At 49.6% G+C, this 22,448-nt stretch overlaps 1 protein-coding gene across 1 annotated transcript in view; it reads right to left on the reverse strand.

Moving 5' to 3' along the window:
• Positions 1-22,448, reverse strand: part of TECRL (trans-2,3-enoyl-CoA reductase like) — a 69,200-nt gene that overhangs the window by 37,163 nt on the left and 9,589 nt on the right. The window contains exons 5-8 of the mRNA XM_056857843.1: positions 16,533-16,648; positions 13,690-13,795; positions 10,360-10,432; positions 8,972-9,015 (exon numbers count right to left, since the gene is read on the reverse strand). Coding sequence (XP_056713821.1) covers positions 8,972-9,015; positions 10,360-10,432; positions 13,690-13,795; positions 16,533-16,648 — 339 coding nt within the window. The remainder of the gene's footprint in view (positions 1-8,971; positions 9,016-10,359; positions 10,433-13,689; positions 13,796-16,532; positions 16,649-22,448) is intronic.

Consider the following 22,448-nt stretch of genomic DNA (forward strand, 5'->3'; position numbering starts at 1 on the left):
GTATGGTTGGTGGGTTGGAAGACTTCTGGGTAGGATTACTGTTCTAATATCATCTAGAAAAAAACCCCCAGAAAACTGAATAAAAATCAGTAAAAAATAGAGTAAAAAACAGAGTAAAATATAGAGGTGTCACGTAAAGAACACACTGTGAACACACTGTCAGTTGCCAGGTCCCTCTTTGCCACCGGCGGGAGGTTTTTGGGGTAGGGCCTGAAGGGGGAGGGGTTTGGGGAGGGGAGGGACTTCAATGCCGTAGAGTCCAATTGCCAAAGCAGCCATTTTCTCCTGGGGAACTGATCTCTATCAGCTGGAGATCAGTTGTAATAGCAGGAGATCTCCAGCTAGTACCTGGAGGTGGAACTCAACGATACAGCACAAAGCCCAAAAGCAGAACTTATCTGACATAAGTTCTCCAACACAGAGTAGATATGCTTATAAATACATTGTGCCAGACGCCACAAATACACAATACAAACACAGTGTACAAAAAACACCTTTGGTGTCAATAAAGTACAATTCGTGGATTCCAAAAGAAAGCAATGAGCTTCCGGTAAATATTTTCTTTTGGAATCCACGAATTGTACTTTATTGACACCAAAGGTGTTTTTGGTACACTGTGTTTGTATCGCGTATTTGTGGCGTCTGATACAATATATTTATAAGCATATCTACTATGTGTTGGAGTGCGTATGTCAGATAAGTTCTGATTTTTGGCTTTGTGCTGTATCATTGAGTTCCACCTACTTTTTGGCACTTGCTAGCCTTTTTTTGAATAAGTACCTGGAGGTTGGCAACCCTAGTTGGTAAGAAAATCTTGCTGGTAACAGAAAATTACCAATATTTTCAAAAAATATACTGTCCAAGTACTGCATTGCAATAAAGTAGTTTTTGCCGCTGCGGAGCAGTTTTTCTTTGCCATGAGGTTTTGTTTTAATGAATAAATAAAAGCACATTTCCTTACTGAAATAAAAGCCTGCTCAGAAACACAAAGCCCTGGCAATATCAATGTGATGATGACTCACGGGGACTTAAGAACAGAAGAAGAGCCTTGCTGGATCAGACCAGCTAGGTTCCACCTAGTCCAGCATCCCGTCTCACACAGTGGCCAACCAGTCCCACTGGCGGGCCAGCCACAAGGCACAGAGGCTGAGGCTTTCCCCTGACGTTGCCTCCTGGCACTAGGGATTCAGAGGCTGACTTCCTCTGAATGTGGAGGTTCCCTTTGGTCACCATGGATAACAGCAGCTGATAGGCCTGTCCTCCGTGAATCTGTCTAATCTCCTGATAGAGCCCTCTGTGCCCATGGCCATCACTACCTCCCGTTAATTACTGGTCAAGAAAATAAATGTTTCCTTTGGTCCGTTCTGAACCTGTTTCTAACAATTTCAATGGGTGCCCTCAAGTTCTAGTATTATGGGAGAGAGAAAAAGTTCTCTGTATCCACTCTCTCTCCCCAATGCATAACTTTATAAAACTCCACCATATCTCCGCTTAGTCGTCTCTTTTCTAAACTGAAGAGTCCCAGACTCTCCTCTCCAGTCTTTCTTCATAGGAAAGGTGCTCCAACCCCCTAATCATCTCGGTTGCCCTATTCTGGACTTTTCCCAGCTCTGTAATGTCCTTTTTGGCCAGAACTACTCACAATACCCAAATGGGGCCACGCCACAGATCTGCACAAGGACATTATAATATTGGCTGTTTTACTTTCAACCCTTTCCTACTAACTCCTAGGATGGAGTTTGCCTCTTTTTGTTGCTGCAGCGCACTGGGTCTACATTTTCACTGACAATTCCAACAACAACTCCAGGATCTCTTTCCATCTCAGTCTCGATCTTAACCAGTTCAGACCCTCATCAATATATATTTTTGGTTCCAATATTCATTACCGTACACTGTCCCATGTTGAAGTTCATTTATCAAGCTGTTGCCCACTCACCCAATTTAGAGAGATACTCCTGTGTGTGTGTGTAAAGTGCCGTCAAGTCAAGTAGATCGCCACAATCTGCCTCGGTTTTCACCATCCTGGATCATTTGGTATCATCTGCAGAGTAGGCTACTATACCTGCCATCCTCCACCCCCGCACGGGCAACCTTCCCGACAGTTTGTATTATCCATATTAGATATATTGCAGAGTATCCTAACACTACTGTAATATACCAACTTTTGACAAAAAAGGTAAAGAAAGAAAAAAACCCAGCAAAAAGCCCACCAGAGATAAGTTCACTCTCCTTTGCAATCTGATCCAGCATTCCCATTTGATTTGGTGATTTTTTAAAATTAATTTCCAGTTGGGGGCATACCCAGTTTGCAGCAGTTTTTTTGTTGTTGTTAAAGTGTCTATTTTATGGAGATTACTGATGTCACCCAGCATATTTGTGCATCATTGCAAAAAGGGCTATCAGTGTGACTGTGCCATTGCATTAGAATTCCTGTGATTTTTGTCAGCTCATATGCACTGATTTTATCATCATGCATAAGCACTGATTAAACCATAATGCAAAACATTGGGCCACATCAATTCCTTTCTTGTGCTGCGATTTAGTCCAGGCAAGCACGCACCAATGAACACAAATAATGTATGAAGGAAAAAGAGAGTGGTTAACAGGAAACTGGAGAAAACTGGGCCCGCACTGGCATCAGTACGAAGACAAAAACTCAACAATGGAAGAATGGCGGATAGGGTTGTGTGAGAGATCCCCTTCTCTGAGTTTGCTTCTCCAAATCAGTTGCTCAGACGTTGATACAGAAACAATAGATTTATTGAAGCCTTCAGGAGATGAGACAGACACAGGTAGAAAGTTGCAAGTGAGGGGCTACACGGGTTTACAGAATATATTGACTCCAGGGCACTGGGGCACTGGGGTTCACACTTATTGTTATGGGAAGTTACAAGCCTGGCATAATACAAAACATCAGACGAGTCCCAGGAAGCCTGGTGAAGCTATCACACTTCCAAGGCCGCATCGGCCTGAGGGAGTACAGACAGGAAGAACAGCGGGGGGGAAGATACATGGGCAATCAGGCCTGGCGCCTGAGACCAGAAGGTGTGAACTGCTTTTACGAGTTCACTGATAACAGAGCAGGTGATGAGAAGCAGAGACATTCCGACAGAGACCCTCACATTCTGCCCCCCTTAAGGCCCCCCTCCGGGGTCCTCGAGAGGGCGAGGCTTATCAGGATAAGCGAGGTGGAATTCTCGGATCAAGCGAGGAGCCGCCATGTGGGGCGCGGCCACCCATTCATCATGAGCGGACCCAAGGTTTTTCCAACGTACAAAGTAAAACAGTTTCCCTTTCTTCCATTTGGAATCTAAAACCTTGGATATTTCCAAATGGGTATCCCCTCCCACCACGGTAGGAATCTCATGAGCGGGAGGGGGGTGGAACTGGGGAGCTGCTACATAAGGTTTGAGGAGGCTTATATGGAAGACTGGATGAACTCCCTTGAGAGTTTTTGGGAGATTCAGTTCCACGGTAACCTCGTTGATTACTCTGGTAATGGGGAAAGGTCCTACATAACGGTCGCTCAGTTTTTTGCAGGGGCGAAGAGAGCGGAGGTTTTTGGTGGACAGATAGACTTGCTCCCCCACCTTGAGTTCCCATCCCGGAGACCGGTGTTTGTCTGCCTGTTCCTTGTACTTGCTTTTTGCCCTTTCCAGATTTTTGAGCAACCATGGCCAGGTGGATTTAACCACCTGAATCCACTCCTGAAGATCAGGGGTAGACTGGAGCTCTGGCGAGACGGGGGCAGAACCAAAAGGGCCAAAATCCGTCCCGTATATAACTTGGAAGGGACTAAAGCCGGTAGAGGAATGAGGCGCATTGTTGTACGCATATTCGGCAAATGGCAGCAGGTCGACCCAGTCGTCCTGGTGGAAATTTACATAGCAACGCAAATAACATTCTACCACCGCATTTACTCGTTCCGTTTGACCATCCGTTTGGGGGTGATAGGCGGAAGAAAGGCCCTGTTCCTCCACTCCCATCAACTTTAGGAAGGCCCGCCAGAATTTGGCGACAAACTGGACCCCCCGGTCGGAGAGGACCTTCCTCGGGATCGAGTGTAGCCTGAGGACGTGTGTGATGAACAGTTTAGCTAAGCCCTGGGCTGAAGGAAGACCTGCACATGGAACGAAATGAACCTGTTTGGAAAAGAGGTCTGTGATAACCCAAAGAACCGTTTTTCCCCGACTAGGAGGTAGGTCGGTGATAAAATCCATGGCGATGACTTCCCAGGGACGGGAGGGGTTCTCAAGCGGTTTGAGAAGCCCTGGGGGTTTTCCCATCCGTTTTTTGGCTGTGGCGCAGGTGGGGCAGCTGCGCACATACAACTCTACGTCAGATCTCATACCGGGCCACCAGAATTGCCTTCGAACCAGGTGAAGCGTTTTTATGAAACCAAAATGACCCGCTAGCCTGGCTCCATGTACAAGTCCCAATACTTCTTTGCGAAGGGAGGATGGGACATATAGTTTCCCCCCTTGCACCCACCAAGTGTTGGTTCGTTCCAAGCCAGTGGGGAGGAGATGGTGCTCCTCCTCCTGTAAAAAGGCGTCCCGGAGTCGCTGTTGGAAGGCTTCCGGGATACCTTTGAGCGTAGGGGGGGTCTCCGGTTGGTGGGCTTGGGATCGGGTGGTGACGGCCAAGCTAGGGACTTCCCCTCGCTGTTCGGGAGTGAACAGGGAGTCGACGGGGCGATCGAAATCGTTGCGATATTGGGGAAGTCGTGACAAAGCGTCGGCTAGGGCATTTTCTTTGCCAGGGACATGTTTGAGAGTGAACCGGAACTTTGCGAAAAATTGGGCCCACCGAATTTGTTTGGCATTGAGTTTTCTAGCTCCCTTGAGAGCCTCGAGATTCTTGTGATCGGTGCACACTTCAAACGGCAGTTCGGCCCCCTCCAAGAAGTGTCTCCATATGGTAAGGGCATGTTTGACCGCTGCTGCCTCCTTCTCCCAAATGGCCCAGTTGATTTCGGACTGGGAAAACTTCTTGGAGAAGTAGGCGCATGGCCTCAACCCTCCCCCCTCATCCCTCTGCAATAGGGCCCCGCCCATGGCTACATCTGAGGCATCCACCTGCACCACGAAGGGCTTGGTGCAATCCGGGTGAGCCAAAACGGGTTCAGATGAGAAAAGTAGCTTTAAACGTTCAAAAGCTTGCTGGCACTGGGGGGACCATTGCAGACGGGCTGAGGGAAGCGCGGCGCTAGCCCCCTTGTCCTTGGTACGCAACAGGGCAGTGAGGGGAAGCGCAACCTGGGCAAAGTTGGGAATGAAGTTCCGGTAAAAGTTGGCAAACCCCAAAAACTGTTGAAGTTGGCGACGGGTAGTGGGGGGTTCCCAGTCCCGCACCGCCTGGACCTTGGAGGGGTCCATTTCCAACCCTTGGTGGGAAATCACATACCCCAGAAATGTAATAGAAGGTTGGTGGAATTCACACTTGGACACCTTAGCATACAGTTTGTGCTCCCGCAGCCGCTGGAGCACTTCCCGCACTAGGCGCACATGTTCTTCCATGGTTTCAGAGTAAATAAGGATGTCATCGAGAAATACCACCACCCCCCGAAACAGCAAATCATGCAAAACCTCATTAATTAATTGCATAAAGACACTCGGAGCCCCCGAAAGTCCGAACGGCATGACCAGGTATTCAAACATCCCAAAACAACTGGAAAAGGCTGTTTTGGGTTCGTCTCCCTCTTTGATGCGAATGCGGTGGTAGGCTTCTACTAAGTCCAGTTTGGTGAAGATTCGGCCCTCCTTTAATTGTGCTAGAAGGTCAGGAATAAGAGGGAGGGGGTAAGCGTTAGACTGGGTGACCGCGTTCAGTCTGCGAAAGTCAATACATAGTCTTAAATCTCCCGTCTTTTTCTTTACAAAGAAGGCTGGGGCCGAGTAAGGAGCTTTGGAGGGGCGTATGAAACCCCTCGCCAGATTGACATCCAGATAGTCTCGCAACACTGCCTTTTCACTAGGGCTCATGGGGTAAACCTTTCCCTTAGACAGTTTGCCTTCCCCTACAATTTCGATGGCACAGTCCGTTTCTCTGTGGGGAGGCAGTTCGTCGCACTCTCTAACATCAAAAACATCAGTGAATTGCGAGTATTCGGAGGGCACTTGAGGAGAGACTGGGGGGGGGGGACCCTACCAGCGCGGCGGCTGGAGTCCTGAGTACCCGTTCCTTGTCATGCAACCCACAGGGGTTTTCGGGGAAAGAAAGTACCCGTTTAACCCAATCGATGGAGGGATTGTGTCCCCTTAACCAGTTCATCCCTAACACCACAGGGGTTACAATAGGGGCGATGGTGAAATACAACCGTTCCCAATGTTCCCCCACGGACATAATCACGGCTGCAGTTCTGTGGGTCACAGGGCCCCGTTTAAAGTCACTCCCGTCCATTTGGGAAAAACGGAGGGGTCCCGGAAGCCGCTTGCGCCGTACACCCAACTTCTTAGCAGTTTCCTCATTTATCATGGTGCGGGCACACCCCGAGTCGACCAACGCGGGGAATTCTAACCGGGGACCCCCTTTGGGTAGGGATAGATGTACACGCACAAAGACATTATCTTCTTGGGCGCTTACCATCGGTGGAGCTCCTTGCACAACGACAGGGGCGGTCTGCTGCGGAGCCCCCTCTACAGCAGACCGACGGCGTTTTTTGCCGGCTGTTCCCACTCTTCCTCCTCGCTGGAAGAGGGGGACGGGGTAGTGACCTCCGGAGAGCCGTCCGAATCAAAAGCGGTATTTGTAATCCGGGACCCCGATGGGCCTGTAGAGTCGGATGCTCCATCCTGGGGGCGCGCGTGGAGAGCGGAGGGTGCGCCGGAACGCCGGGTCGGTGGTCCACTCCTGCGGCGGGGCTGGTTGTCGGCTGCCGGTCTCGGTGGCTCGGCTTGGGCCTGACGGGGAGGAGCCGGGCGGCCCGAGCGAGAGGGGCATTGCGACGCAAAGTGACCTTTTCCCCCGCAGATCAGGCAGACGCCGGCCTCGAACCGCTTGCGGCGTTCAGCGGCCGAGGGGAGTCCGCCTCCCCCTTGCCGGAGCTCCCGGCCACGGTCACCTCGGGGCCTGGGGTCTCGCCCGATCCGTTGCTTGGACAAGTTCAGGAGTTGTTTGCGATTCTCGATGTCAGCAGCGTGGCGAACCCAACCTTCCACATCCGGGGGGTTCCCTTGCATGAAGGCCCAATGTTGGAGGTCTGGGTTGAGACCCTCCCTGAAACATTGCACCAAGGTAGCCTCACTCCAGTCCAGAATTCGGCTAGCCAGTGACTGGAACTCACTTGCATACTGCGCCACCGATTTAGTCCCTTGGCGCAATTGCATCAGGGAGGCTTTAGCTCGCTCTCCCAGTGTCGGGTCCTCAAAACGGTTTCGGAGTGCTACCATGAACTCGTCCAGGGTTCGCAGCACCGGCGAGCGGAGTTCATACTGTAACACCATCCAGGCGGCCGCCTCCCCTTGCAGTAAGGAAGCCACGTACTGCACCCGGGACTCCTCAGAAACGAAGGTTCGACCTTGTTCCCGCATAAAAATGTCCACTTGGACCATAAAAAAGGTCAACTGGTCTCCCGACCCGTCATAAGTGACTTTCAAGTCCCGACGGGCCGGGGGGGCAGGGGGTGCGGGAGGAACTGCCGGCGTCCCGTCTGGGGGAGCACCGGCAGGAGGTTGCAGCTTCAGCGCATCTAGGGCCGTGGCCATCTCACCCATTACGCGTTGCATGGTCTCCATCTGCTCCTGCATAGCCCGGCGGTCTTCCTGCCACTGCTTCCGTTCTTCCTCCATGAGGGCCTCTTTGCGGGCCGGGTCCCCTTCGAGTCCCGTGCTGGGGAAGGCCAACCGGCGGTCCTTCGCCGCAGTCCGTGAGAGCGACCAACCCTTGGGAGAGTCCAGCCAATAAGTAAGCCCCCGGGGACGTCCGTCCCGATTTTGGTCGGGTATGCGACCCTGCGGTTTCTTTGGCTTGGCGCCCTCCTCCTTAGGGTCCGGCTTCTCCGGCTCGTCCGGTTCCGTTGGGGCATCGGGGTTAGGAGTGGTGTCCTCGTCGGCTGACATTCTGTCCAAAAACGGTACAGCTGCAGTCCGAGAGGCAAGGACTTGCAACTTAATGTGAGAGATCCCCTTCTCTGAGTTTGCTTCTCCAAATCAGTTGCTCAGACGTTGATACAGAAACAATAGATTTATTGAAGCCTTCAGGAGATGAGACAGACACAGGTAGAAAGTTGCAAGTGAGGGGCTACACGGGTTTACAGAATATATTGACTCCAGGGCACTGGGGCACTGGGGTTCACACTTATTGTTATGGGAAGTTACAAGCCTGGCATAATACAAAACATCAGACGAGTCCCAGGAAGCCTGGTGAAGCTATCACACTTCCAAGGCCGCATCGGCCTGAGGGAGTACAGACAGGAAGAACAGCGGGGGGGAAGATACATGGGCAATCAGGCCTGGCGCCTGAGACCAGAAGGTGTGAACTGCTTTTACGAGTTCACTGATAACAGAGCAGGTGATGAGAAGCAGAGACATTCCGACAGAGACCCTCACAGGTTGCCAGGTCCCTCTTCACCACCGGTGGGAGGTTTTTGGGGCGGAGCCTGAGTAGGGTGGGGTTTGGGGAAGGGAGGAACTTTCTCCTGGAGAAAATGGTTCTTTGGAGGGTGGACTTTATGGCATTAAACCCTGCTGATGTCCCACCCCACCCTCCCCAGCTTCATCTCCAAAATCTCCAGGAATTTCCCAACAAGCCGTTGGCAACTCAAGCCTCCTTATGTTGGCATCCCAGTCAGTGTCTTGGTTGGTTTGGATGGGGAACCTTCTCTATGCATCTCTATTGAGGAAGGGGTCTCCAGAGCCTCTTTGCAAGGCCAGACACCACCATCCCTTATATTGTTTGGTGAGGAAATGCAAAGTTATACATGATGTATAGCCCATTTTCAAAATCATATTTATCCCACCCAAATACTTACCAGAAAAGCAAGGGCAGCAAAAGTCACTTGCCTGTTCCCAAATGCTAGAAAACATAATGAAATATTACGTTAGTCTCACGTTCAGTATAAAGTGTTTGAGTAATTCTCTGGGTTACCCAGCATAGTGCATAAGCCTGGCTGTGCTTGAAAGCTTTGCGTAACTTTTGTGTGTGGCTGTATCCTACAAGCGCAGAAGAGGGGGATTACATTCAGACATACTGCTTATTGGGGCTTTCAGCATCTCAATTAATCTCTCAAATGCCTTCTGACATACACATGGGGCATCCCCCAGGAAACTTGTCTTGTTATAGGGAACCTTCTGCAAGGAGTGTCCAGCTGCAGAGTCGAGGAGGGGGGACCTGAATAAGTGACACACTGGTAAGAGTTTCACTGGAGATGAGATGATGCAGAGGGAAAAGGGCAGTTCCTGGATGGATTTTTTTTTGGGGGGGGGAGTATAGACAAAGATACAGAGACCCTTACTCTAACTCTCCTTCCTCTGATAAGGACATCAGAACAGCCCTGCTGGATCAGACTAGTGGTCCATCTAGTCCTGTCTCACAGAGTGGCCAACTGGTTCCTCTGGAGGTCCAACAACAGAGCATAGAGGCTGAGGCCTTGCCCTGATGTTGTCTCATGGCACTTGGATTCTGAGGTTGACTGCTTCTGAACATGGAGGTTCCCTTCAGTCTCTATGGCTAGATAAGGGTTAACTCTCAGCTTTCTGTTGAAAAAGTAAGGAATGGTCCCCTTTGACCATCAAAAATGCTCTGTGGGGGTTGTGAGAACTGCTTGGTCAACAGCTGTGTAATGAGAGCTGTAGGAAGAAGAGGAATTGAGTGAGATTGAGCAAAAAAGGTGGCTGGATCCAACTCAGACACATTTTACATTCACAAGACATAAAACTGATTACAATGCATCTCTCTGTGATTAGCCCAAGGTCACCCAGCTGGCTTTGTGTGTAGGAGTGGAGAAACGAATCCAGTTCACCAGATTAGCCTCCGCCACTCATGTGGAGGAGTGGGGAATCAGGGAATCAAACCCGGTTCTCCAGATCAGACCCCACCGCTCCAAACCACCGCTCTTAACCACTACACCACGCTGGCTCTCAGATTGCAGAAGATGGAAACACTTCTGCAATTCCCTTCTGAGTCATCGCCGAATGCTCAGGTTGAGGGCAAGGTTTCCTGCTGGATTCCTGCTTACTATCTCAGTGGCCAATTGCAAGACAGCACGGCAGGTTAATTCCCTTCCCTTTCAGCTGAAGAACTGCAGAATTTGGTAGAAGTTCTTTAATCATATTTTAGGAGGGAACGCTGAAAATCCAGAATAAAGTGTACTGCTTAAGGAAACATTCAAAGTGGGTGGATATCCTTTGTGCTACTTACATGGAGGAGTATATTGTGGGTGGTTGATGTAAAAAGCAATCCAGGAAGTGAATCCCCAGTAAAAAGCACAGCCCTGTAAGGAAAACAGATATCCTGAGGGTGGAGAATAGCAGAATAAACTACTGCCTCCAAAGCATTTAACATGACTGGGGAGAGGTGACATGACGCCCCTTCCCCCTGCCCCCGATGGACTAGGAGCTCCTGTAACCGGAATCTCTCACTCAGTGCTCTGTCCTGGCTTTGGAACCAGTCTTATTCCCACCCACATATTCCCATGACTTTAGTGTCAGCTTCTTCTATGCCTGACATAGTCCTGGGCACAGGTACTGAATAGTTACCGCTCTTCATCTGCTTGCCACTAGCTTACTCTTCTCACTGGTGGGTTTCCCTGATGGAGTCTGGAGAGCCAGTGAAACAAAATAGGTGTCTGCCCTATGGGGAGCTGTTAAAACGCTTTGGGCTGTTTAGCTTGGAAAGAAGGTGGTTAAGGGGAGACATGATAGAGGTCTATAAAATTATGCATGGTTTGGAGAGAGTGGACAGGGAGAGGTTTTTCTCCCTCTCCCATAATACTAGAACACGGGGTCATCTGCTGAAGCTGGAGGCTGAGAGATTCAAAACTGATAAAAGGAAGTATTTCTTCACACAATGCAAAGTTAAATTGTGGGACTCCCTGCCCCAGGATGTGGTGATGGCTGCCACCTTGGAAGGCTTTAAGAGGGGAGTGGACATGTTCATGGAGGAGAGGGCTATTCATGGCAACTAGTAAAAATGGATACTAGTCATGATGCATACCTATTCTCGCCTGGATCAGAGGAGCATGCCTATTATCTTAGGTGCTTTGAAACACAGGCAGGATGGTGCTGCTGCAGCCGTCTTGCTTGTGGGCTTCCTGGAGGCACCTGGCTGGCCACTGTGTGAACAGACTGCTGGACTTGATGGGCCTTGGTGTCAGGTTGTTATCTCGGTTTAGATGTTTCCTTTCGTTTCTCTGCTGAACCGTCCAGACTCAAGGACGGCTACACATACCAAAGCCTGGGAACGCCACTCCTGGGAAATAATGCTCTGTTTATGCTTTGTAATCTCCCGCCGTTTCTCTGCCTTATATTTCCAAATAACGGGCAAGACAAGCCATAGCTGTCATCTTGCTTTTCATGCACTGTATTGCCTATTTGACCAGTAAAGCCATCTGCTTGGAATCTGATTGTCTCTGTGGTGATTTCTGGTTCGATGGGTCAAGAGCTGACACTTGGTCTGATCCAGCAGGGCTTTTCTTATGTTCTTATTCAGGGGCACCAACCACGTATTCCTTCCAGCAGAAGCTTTCGTGAGCCAGAACGCACTTCATCAGATGCATGTAACCGTGCAGAAGGGCAGGGAGAAGCTGTTTTTCTTCTTCCCATAACTGTTGCTGCTGGACTCCCCTAGCTGTTCACTTGACCCCCTAGAGCAGGAGTGTTGGGTAGGTCACGTAGGAACAATTGTGTTTATTGTCGAAGGCTTTCACGGTCAGAGTTCATTGGTTCTTGTAGATTATCCGAGCTGTGTGACAGTGGTCTTGGTATTTTCTTTCCTGACGTTTCACCAGCAGCTGTGGCATGCCGTCAGGAAAGAAAATACCAAGACCACGGTCACACAGCCCAGATAACCTACAAGAACCAATTGTGTTTATTGCTCTCTTCTTTTGTTAAGAGAGAAAAAGAGTTGCAGTTAAGTTACACTTTGGATTTTACAGCAGCATGATGCACATCTCTACTCCCAGGAAAAAGATGGAGTGAAAGCTAAGCCTTAGACGCCTGCTAGTATAAACTGGCAAGTTTACAGGGAACTAGATAAGTAGAAAGGAATTGTTATTTTGTATCCCAGTTACCGTAAAGATTGTGTTTTTCTTGAAACAAGGAAAGACTCTGTTTATTGTGGGTTCTACTTGACTCTTACCTAACCATAATCAACGATTCATCAAGCCAACCTCCAACAAGGAGAACCGAACATGAGGTCCAGGGCTGGTGTCAGAATAAGGTTGCCAACCTCCAGGTACTAGCTGGTGATCTCCTGCTATTACAACTGATCTCCAGCCAATAGAGATCAGTTCCCCTGGAGAAAATGGCCGCTTTGGCAATGGGACTCTATGGCATTGAAGTCCCTCCACCCCACCCTACACAGGCTCTACCCCAAAAACCTCCAGCTGGTGGCAAAGATGGACCTGGCAACCCTATGTCAGAATACCCTTAGGCAGGGCGTCTGCCAGGGCTCAGGGCTCTGCCAGGGCCATTGCCAGCAGCCCCTGCCCACACCAGCACCTCCTCTGCCCCCTGCCCGCACATCGCTCACACACTTGCTTGCAAGCACCCCTGTCTACCTGGCCTGTCCCACACTGCCTGGGAAGATTATGTGGATGGGGACAGTCACCGCAGCTGCACACACCTCCCAGTGCCACTGAGGAAAGGGCGGGCAGGTGGCTGGGGGTCATGAGCAGGCAGGGGAAGGGGTCATAAGCAGTTGAGGGCAGCGAGGTGGGAAACGTCAGGAAAGAAAATACCAAGACCATGGTCACACAGCCCGGAAGCTCTGGGTTGGGAAACTCCTGGAGATTTTGGGGATGGAGCCTGGGGAGGGGAGGGTTTGGGGAGGGGAGGGAGTTCAGTGCCATAGAGTCCAATTGCCAAAGCAGCCATTTTCTCCAGGTGAACTGATCTCTATCGGCTGGATATCACTTGTAACAACAGGAGATCTCCAGCCACCACCTGGAGGTTGGCAACTCTATGTCAGAATGCAGCTTTACAAGATGCAAGAGGGAAACAATGGCTAAGGGCAACTCTGTTGATTAACAAAGATAGACCGTGTTAGCACGTAGCCACTGCCTGATTAACATTTATTAGGCATCCACTGTCTGTTGGCATGAAACATCACCCTTGGCAGCTGCCTAAGGATGTCTCTGGCTCATTCCCTCGCCCACTCCCTCCGCCTTCTCCTCCTTTATTTTAAAGGTCATCTCTAAAACTGATGGGCCAATACCATACATCTGATGGCATCCCAAATACAGTTTTCAGAGGATTTGTCGGCTGGGCTGATGACATTTGTTTCATTAGCTGCCTATAACACCTCCTGCCTTCAATATAGAGCAGCAACCGTGACTCCCAGGAAGTGCTCGGTTTGGGTCACAGGAGTCCCATCTTTGGCAAGAGTAACCTTCACAGTTCTGTCCAGCAGATGGAACCGTGCTTATTTACATTGGTTGACATGTCGGGTGCTTGAAGCGTCAGGTGTGCTCAGTGTACGGGGCTGGGGGGGGGGATCTCCGCCAGGTCATCTTTGACATGCAAAAATCACCTTGATCAGGTTCTTCAGCGGCGTTTGCCCTTCAGAAATCTTGTGCACAAAAAGGGTCTCCAGGAGATGCCGGAGGTAATGCAAACAGTGGCAAATGCAGGCCAGGCTGGAGAAAGGACAAAGAAAGGGAAAGAAACATGAAGGGCGCCACAGCTGCTTTTGATACAGTCCTGTCTAAAATCTCGGCTACAGCAGCACCAAGACAGAGCTGATGTGCTCTGAACCAGACTGCCTCCAGTTCAAATCTGGCTTCCGCCTTGGACTCCCTCGAAGGGGCTTTGGCAAGCCACGTTTGCTGCTGCCCCACCCCCCTGCCCCCATGTTGCAATATAGGGCAAATGCTATAGACCTCCCTCCCTGGCCTCTTGGAAAGGTTACTTGGGTAAATGCCAAGTATTATTATTAAATGAAGGAACATTTTAATTTTATTTTACTTCTTTTATATGATGCCTTTATCCCCAATGGGGACCCAAATTGGCTTACGTCGTGCTCCTCTCCTCCCCTCCCCAAGCCCCACCATCCTTAGCCCCACCCCCAAAATCATCAAGTATTTTCCAGCCCCGAGCTGGCAACCCTAATCATTCAGCAAGCTTCCATGACAGAGTGGAAATTTAACCTGGGCCTCCCAGATCATAGACTGACACTCTAACCCAGGGGTGTCAAACATACGGCCCATGGGCCGGATCCGGCCCCCGGAGGGCTTTTATCCGATCTGCAGGGTCAAGGCACCTAGTCCCCATTTTCCCCCTAGTCCCCCTTTCCCCCTTTCCCCCCTAGCCCCCCTTTCCCCCGACCTTTTCTGGGCTTCCTGGGGCCTGTGTGTGGCCAGGGAAGGAGTGGGGAAGGCTTCGACCCTGTCGCGCAGCACGGCCAGGCGTGGGGCGGGAGCTTCGGTCCAGTCGCGCTGGGCCACTGGGCCGCTTGTGTGACTGGGTGTGTGTGTGGGGGGGATTTGGCTCGGTTGTGTAGGGCCGCGGGGCCGACTGTGCGACCTGGTGTGTGGGGGAGCTTCGGCTTGATCGCGCAGGGCCATGTGTGCGGCCAGATGTGTGTAGGGGGAAAGGCTTTTCTCTTTTCTCCCTCTTTTTCTGTCACTCTCCTTTTCTTTCTCTCCCTCTCTCCCTCTTTTTCTGTCTCCCTTTCTTTATTTCTCTGTCTCCCTCCCTCCTTTTCTTTCCCTCCCTCCGTCCCTTTCTTTCTTTCTTGCCAGGTCCCTCTTCGCAACGGGAGGGAGGTTTGTGGGGTGGAGCTTGAGGAGGGCGGGGTTTGGGGAGGGGAGGGACTTCAATGCCATAGAGTCCAATTGCCAAAGCGGTCATTTTTTCCAGGTGAACTGATCCAGGTGAATCTCCAGTTAGTACCTGGAGGTTGGCAACCCTATGAACTGAGGAAGCTCTCTCAGAATTGCAACTATGGTACTACTTTGATGCAGATGTTAAGGGACAGTAACTTCAGTGCTCCAGGTTTTAGGACTTCAAGCTTAACTTTATAGACAAAATGATGCAAAAAAGATGGAAGCCTGAGCTGTGCTACAAATTGTGGAGTTAGCAAACTGGGGACAAATGAATGTGCGGCACTGGACTTGCTAGTCCACAAACAACCTCCTCACTTTGATTGTAACTTCAGCACAAGGGACTCCACACCACAACATATGTAGTTCTTCATATGCAATCTCTACCTATCAAAATGAATGAGTGCAGGTGGTTCCTGTAGAGCCAGTGCACGGTTGTGCACATGTGCAAAGAAGCTTCAATCGACACATGTAGGCTGGGATTGCACCTGCCCCTCTGTCCCTCTCTCTTCATGTGAACATTTCTGGTCACCTGCATAGAGCTTCCTTCCAGTGAGCTGAATAGGGTTGCCAAGTCCCTCTTTGTCACCGGCGGGAGATTTTTTGGGGCAGAGCCTGAGGAGGGCGAGGTTTGGGGAGGGGAGGGACTTCAACGCCATAGAGTCCAACTGCCAAAGCGGCCATGTTCTCCAGGTGAACTGGTCTCTATCGGCTGGAGATCAGTTGTAATAGCAGGAGATCTCCAGCTAGTACCTGGAGTTTGGCAACCCTAGAGCTGAAGAAGATGCTGGTTTCATTGTCATTGGAGCGAAGTCAACGGTGAAAAAAACAAGCAGTGCTATGAATGAAAATAAAAGGGTGGGAAGGCATTCTTAACCATGGAAAGAGGTGGTTCTTCATCTGCAAATGATAAACTTGGAAGTTTTGCCACTTTCCTTTTGTACAGACAAATCTTGCAAATCAAACTCTGAATTTCATCCTTCAATCCTGGCCAGCTCCTGACTTCTCAGGTGGAGTCTCCACCATTTCCCAACTTTATTTTTAAGTGACAGATTGATTAGTTGATAGGTTCATGTAAATGTTTATCTTCACTTTTTTTTTTAAAAAAAGCATGCTTTAAAACTGCTGCAGAACTGTTCTGGGGACTGTGGGAGGAAAGTATATTAGTGAAATCATTAACCAAGAGGTCACACCCCCTTATCCCATAAGGTCAGAAAAAATTCAGGGCAGCAAAGGCGCTTTCAAGCCATCCCTGCCGTACTTAAAATGTTGCCTTCGCCCTCTTCAGAGGTTACAGCCAAATGAACTGAGAAGTTGCCAAGTACACGTATTGGGCTCAATGACATACCCAACACCTGCAGTCCCCTTTTCATGTGAATCAGGCAACACATGGATTTTCCCAAACATGTATGGCTTCCATGTGGGCAAACTACACATGTGGGGACTGTGCACTCACAATATGCGTGGTTGGCAGACTCCCAGCTAGCAAGGCTGTAGAATCTGGAGGTCTGCTTTCACACACGTGCCCTGAGTGCAGACTATTCTTACTCACTGAACAGTGGGATGGCGGACGCTTCTGGCACTCTCTTTTGCCTCATAAACACTGGAGAGACGGAGGTAAAAGAGCAGATAGATTAGAAGAGGGCCAGTATATTCCGTTAGGAAAACCTGGAAGGAAGAAAAAGAAACAGACATCTCACACACATGAAGGTGCCTTGTACTGAATGAGACCCTTGGCCCGTCAAGGTCAGTAATCTACGCTGGCCGGCAGCAGCTCTCCAGGGTCTCAGGTGAAGGCCTTTCGCATCACCTGCTGCCTGGCCCTTTAACTGGAGATGCTAGAGATTACACTTGGGACTTTCTGCTTGCAAAGCAGAGGCTCTTCCACTGTGCCAACTGATCGTAATGGGCTCAATGACATACCCAACACACGCAGTCCCCTAATGGGATCAGTAGATGGGATCAGGTCCCTCTTCACCACCAGCGAGAAATTTTTGGGGTGGAGCCTGAGGAGGGTGGGGTTTGGGGAGGGGAGGGACTTCAATGCCATAGAGTCCAATTGCCAAAGCGGCCATTTTCTCTAGGTGAACTAATCTCTATCGACTGGAGATCAGTTGTAATAGCAGGAGATCTCCAGCTCGTACCTGGAGGTTAGACAAACATCAGTATAAAGGCTTAATAACTCATGACTAATTGGTATAGAAATACTGTGCAAATTTACTAACAATGGTGAAGGTAAACGAAGACAGTGCAAAAGACAATGAACAAAAAAATCTTATCTATAAATATTTACAACGAGGTGCAATTCGCAGTGGAATGCAACTTACTAATACAGATATTTACAAAAAATGATTTGATGGACAATTCAACAGTTAAGTCCAAAGTGTCTATATACTTAATAGAACACTGTAGTAGCCTTCAAGAGCAAAGTCTTTCCATCAAGGGCATTCTTGTAAGTTTGACTAGAAGGCGGGCTGTACTCTCACGGAATTAACGCTGCATGGAAGCATACGTGCATTTGGCATATACAAGATAGGTAATGGTCTCCGGATTAATTATCACATTTTCACCACAATTTGTGGCTTCTTCAGCCAAATACTAGAATAAGAAACAATATAAACAAGGCAATAGTAATAGCAGCAACCATTAGAATTGTCCTCTCAGTCATAAAAGCAGAAGAGCAGGCACATTGAAAATAATTCTTTACCTCAGGTTATTTTTCTCTCAAATTTCTTGCGCCCTGCAGGCTGCTCTTGCTGAATGAAACTGTGTAACCAGGCGTATTTTTAGAGAAATGATTTTAGTGAAGCCTATGGGCGTGGATTTTAAATTATATTAACGGTCCGGGGGTAACTCCCATGTATCTGTTGTTTTAAAGGTAGAGCAGCTCACAAAATCAAATGAAACAAGCAAACTCTAATTCATTATTCAATCCATATGGAGAGATGGAATTAAAAAGGTGGATGAATTAAAAAGGAGTATTTTCTGTGCATTTTGGGTATCAAATTGGTTACCTTTATATACCTATATCACAAAAAACCTTAGGTCATTTTCATTATGTTTTTTCTCAATTAAATGCATAACAAGGGGTGTATCTAGTACACATGAACGTATGCAGGATATGTGTCTCCAATACAGAGTTTCACGGGTCTTATTGTACTGCCTATGTACAGTTTCCCACAACCACATGTAATGGCGTAAACAACCCGACTGGTAGAACAATTTGAGAAATGTTTCAGTTTAAACCAGAAGTTAGAGGTTGTGGAACTGAATTCTTTAACCGGTAAACTGAGTGCACATACAGTGCATGATCCACAGGGATAATGTCCAATTACATGGGGAGTAGATGGTCGAGGTAAGATATCCGATTTTACTAACTGATCCCTTATAGACTGTGATCTGTGTAAGCCGAATACCGGGCTTTCAGAACAGCCTGGTCTAGTGGACAAGACGCGCCAGGGTTTTCTGATAATGCTTTGGATTGCTCCAGAGTGGCGGCTATATAGCAGAGAGCAGAAAACATTATTCTTTTGTATGATGTTGGTTGTATTTAATAAAGTACTGCGTTCTTGTGCGTCTGCTTTTTTTTCTAGCATCATCTACTATTTGTTTAGGATAGCTTCTTTGAATGAAGCTAGATGTAAGTTGTTTTGCGGCTATATCAAAGTCATCTATATTAGTAGAATTCCGTTTTAAACAGAGGAATTGACTAAATGGCACTTTTCAGGTGTCCAGGGTGATAGGATCTAAAAATCATTCCTTAGACATAGGTTTTTTAAATGGTCTCACTGCTAGTGTGCGATCATGAGAGACAAAAACTTCCAAATCCAGAAATTGAATATGGGATGCACTGCATGTCCCAGTGAATTTCAGATGTTCATCAAGGGAATTAATCCAAATAAAAAAAAAATTGAATGCATTTTCAGAGTCAAATAAGAATAGGAGATCATCTACAAAACGATTGTTTAGCAGAATATTTTGAGCAAATGGGTTATTATTCCAAATATGCTTTTTCTCAAAGTTTTTATATGCCGACTTTCTCTATCACTTAAGAAAAAGAGGAGGAGGAGGAGTTTTTTATATGTCGACTATCACTTAAGAAGGAATCAAACCGGCTTACAATCACCTTCCCTTCCCCTTCCCACAACAGACACCCTGTGAGTTAGGTGAGACTGAGAGAGCTCTAAGAGAACTGTGACTAGCCCAAGGTCACCCAGCAGGCTTCATGTGGAAGAGTAGGGAAACCAACCCAATTTACCAGATTAGCGTCTGCCGCTCATGTGGAGGAGTGGGGAATGAAACCCAGTTCTCCAGATCAGAGTCCACCGCTCCAAACCACCATTTTTAACCACTACACCATGCAAAGCTAGCAATGCCCTTGGAAAACTTTGGCAGGGCTCCAAGGGAAGGTGAGTTAGTTACACAACCAAATGGAGGCAGGAGCAGAAAATAACTAAAAGTGCTTCTTGGTATAAACAGGATGGGCGAATGTATTTTTTAAAGTAGCAATAACGAGAAAAAACAGCTGCTCTGTATATTATCTAAAGCATGGGATTTAGTTTCTTAAACCATGAAACTGGAGTACAAAAGAGTCCAGGCCCAACTCATACAAAATGTACTGCATGCTTAGTATGCTTCTGTGTGACTTCTATTTATATATGGCACAATCAGAGCAAGAGAGAATGTTTATCAATTCTTGATTCCATGAACACCAGAGATAATCTCCAGATTAGACCATAAGCGTTATCTGCCTGCTTGGTTGGTGTGAGGTCAGGGGTTCAATTTATAGCGCCAGTGACTCTGCATTTCTGCTTGTATTAAGGCCACTTTCTGACTTCGGGTTTGTCAGACAAAGCCAGGAGCTGGGGTGTCAAACGGGGACTTTGGGCAGCCAGACTCCAAGATCTCTCATGAAGCGTCTTCCAAAGAATGCAGCATTACAGACCCGGCCAGGTGACACAGCAACTGCTCCATGACTCAGGGAATAGGGTTGCCAACCTCCAGGTACTAGCTGGAGACCTCCTGCTATTACCACGGATCTCCAGCCAATAGAGATCAGTTCACCTACGGAAAATGGCCAGTTCAACAATTGAATTCTATGGCATTGAAGTCCCTCCCCTCCCCAAACCCCGCCCTCCTCAGGCTCAGGCTCCTCAGGTCCCCTAAGTGAAGAGGGACCTGACAACCCTACAAGGAAACCAAAGGCATCCCCCACGCACACATGCCTGCTCTCCAAAACTTCACCTGGGGTTGCCAACTCTGGGTTGGGAAATTCCTGGAGATTTTGGGGATGGAGCCTAGGAAGGGTGGGGTTGGGGAGGGGAGGGAGCTCGGTGGGGTATAATGCCACAGAATCCACCCTCCCAAGGAAGCCATTTTTCTCCAGGGGAACTGGTCTCTGCAGCCCAGAGATCAGTTGAAGTTCCAGGAGAATTCCAGGATTGCAGGTCATCTGGAGACCAGCTGTAATCCTCCAACTCTTACCTGGAGGTTGCCAACCCAAGGTTCACTCCTAGGGGCTGCCCCATCCTTCCCTGCTGGAACCTGCCTGCTGGGGACTATGCAGCTTGTCTCCCTCCACCCCAACCAGTAGGGTTGCCAGGTCCCTGTTCGCCACCAGCAGGAGGTTTTTGGGGCGGAGCCTGAGGAGGGTGTGGTTTGGGGAGGGAAGGGGCTTCAATGCCAAAGTAGCCATTTCCTCCAGGTGAACTGATCTCTATCGGCTGGAGATCAGTCCAACTCATGGAGCACTGCCACATGGAAATGTTTCGGAGCCTTCTGCACAAGAGGGCCGTAACTTTTAACTAGGCTTGCGATTATGTCCATCTTGAATGGCCGACCTGCACCAATTAGAAGGTTGGACGACCTACAGTTGCCATTTCCAGGTTGGGGAAATCCTGGAGATTTGAGGGTGCAGCCTGGGGGGGGGGTTGGAGATGGGAGGGAGAACCTTAGGGGAACTGATCTCTTTGGTCTGGAGATCAGTTGTAATTCCAGGAGATATCTGGGTCGCACCAGGAGGTTGGCAACCTTAACTTGATCCCATGAAATAAGATTCAAATCTAACCTTACTAACAGATCTCTGGAGAAGCCTTTGGGAATGCTGTATCAGCCTTCTATCCAGAAAACAGAATGATATTCTTATTTCACAGCACTGTTGTGAGTATACTGAGGCCTGGAGTAGGCCTTATAACTATGATTGTTTTTTGGATCTTGTAGGTTATCCGGGCTGTGTGACCGTGGTCTTGGTATTTTCTTTCCTGACGTTTCGCCAGCAGCTGTGGCAGGCATCTTCAGAGGAGTAACACTGAAGGACAGTGTCTCTCAGTGTCAAGGGTGTAGGAAGAGTAATATATAGTCAGAAAGGGGTTGGGTTTGAGCTGAGTATTGTCCTGCAAAAGTATTGTCAGCTCAAACCCAACCCCTTTCTGACTATATATTACTCTTCCTACACCCTTGACACTGAGAGACCCTGTCCTTCAGTGTGACTCCTGTGAAGATGCCTGCCACAGCTGCTGGCGAAACGTCAGGAAAGAAAATACCAAGACCACGGTCACACAGCCCGGATAACCTACAACAGTGGTCGGCAAACTCATTAGTGAAAAGAGCCAAATATCAAGAGTAGAACGATTGAGATTTCTTTTGAGAGCCACCGTCCTATTTGCTCCTCCCTGCCCGCCCTCACCGGGAGGGCGCCCTCCCCTGCAGCACCAGCGTGGGGCCTGGGTTGGCAGAGCTCAGGGCCAGGCAGGGAAGCGCCGGGACCCTCCCGGCCGAGCAGGGCAAGGCAGGGGACTTTCCTGGGACACAGGGGAAAGCTGGCCATGTGAGGAGGGAGGCCATCATGGCGCTGGGGGGCCCGTGGCACCGGCGCCAGCTCGGAGCGGGGGGTTGGCTGCGCCGCACGGAAGTGCTGGCCCGGGAGCTTGCCCGCCGCCCCGCTGCCCCACCGCCCCGCCGCGCCCACATTCCTCTCCACAACTCCGGGAGCCCGCCTGCGTGCCCAGCATTCAAACGGTTGGCCCGGCCCCTTCCTGCCGGGCTGGCTCCGCCCAGGGGTGGGCACTGCTCACGGCAGACCCTCCTGGCAGAGGCACGGCACCGCCGCCCCCTCCTCCTCCTCCTCCGGCAGCTGAGCGTGGGGAGGGGGCTTCGGGAGGGCCGGGCCCCCGCCTCCCCCGGCCCGTTCCCGCTGGGGGCTGGAGAGTGGCCCGGTTGCACGTGAGGCAGCCGCCTCTCGCTCGCCTGCTGGCTCCTCCCGCCTGGGGCACGCTGGAGTCCGGCTGGAGGGTGGCGCCTCTGCCTGGCTGGGTGCAGGGATGCAGAGGAGCCACACTCAAGGGGCCAAAGAGCCGCATGCGGCTCGAGAGCCGCGGTTTGCCGACCACTGACCTACAAGAACCAATGAACTCTGACCGTGAAAGCCTTCGACAATAAAAAAATGTTTGTTATGATTGTTTTTGTTCCA

This window comes from Euleptes europaea, chromosome 11, assembly GCF_029931775.1.
Source record: "Euleptes europaea isolate rEulEur1 chromosome 11, rEulEur1.hap1, whole genome shotgun sequence".
Lineage (NCBI taxonomy): Eukaryota > Metazoa > Chordata > Lepidosauria > Squamata > Sphaerodactylidae > Euleptes > Euleptes europaea.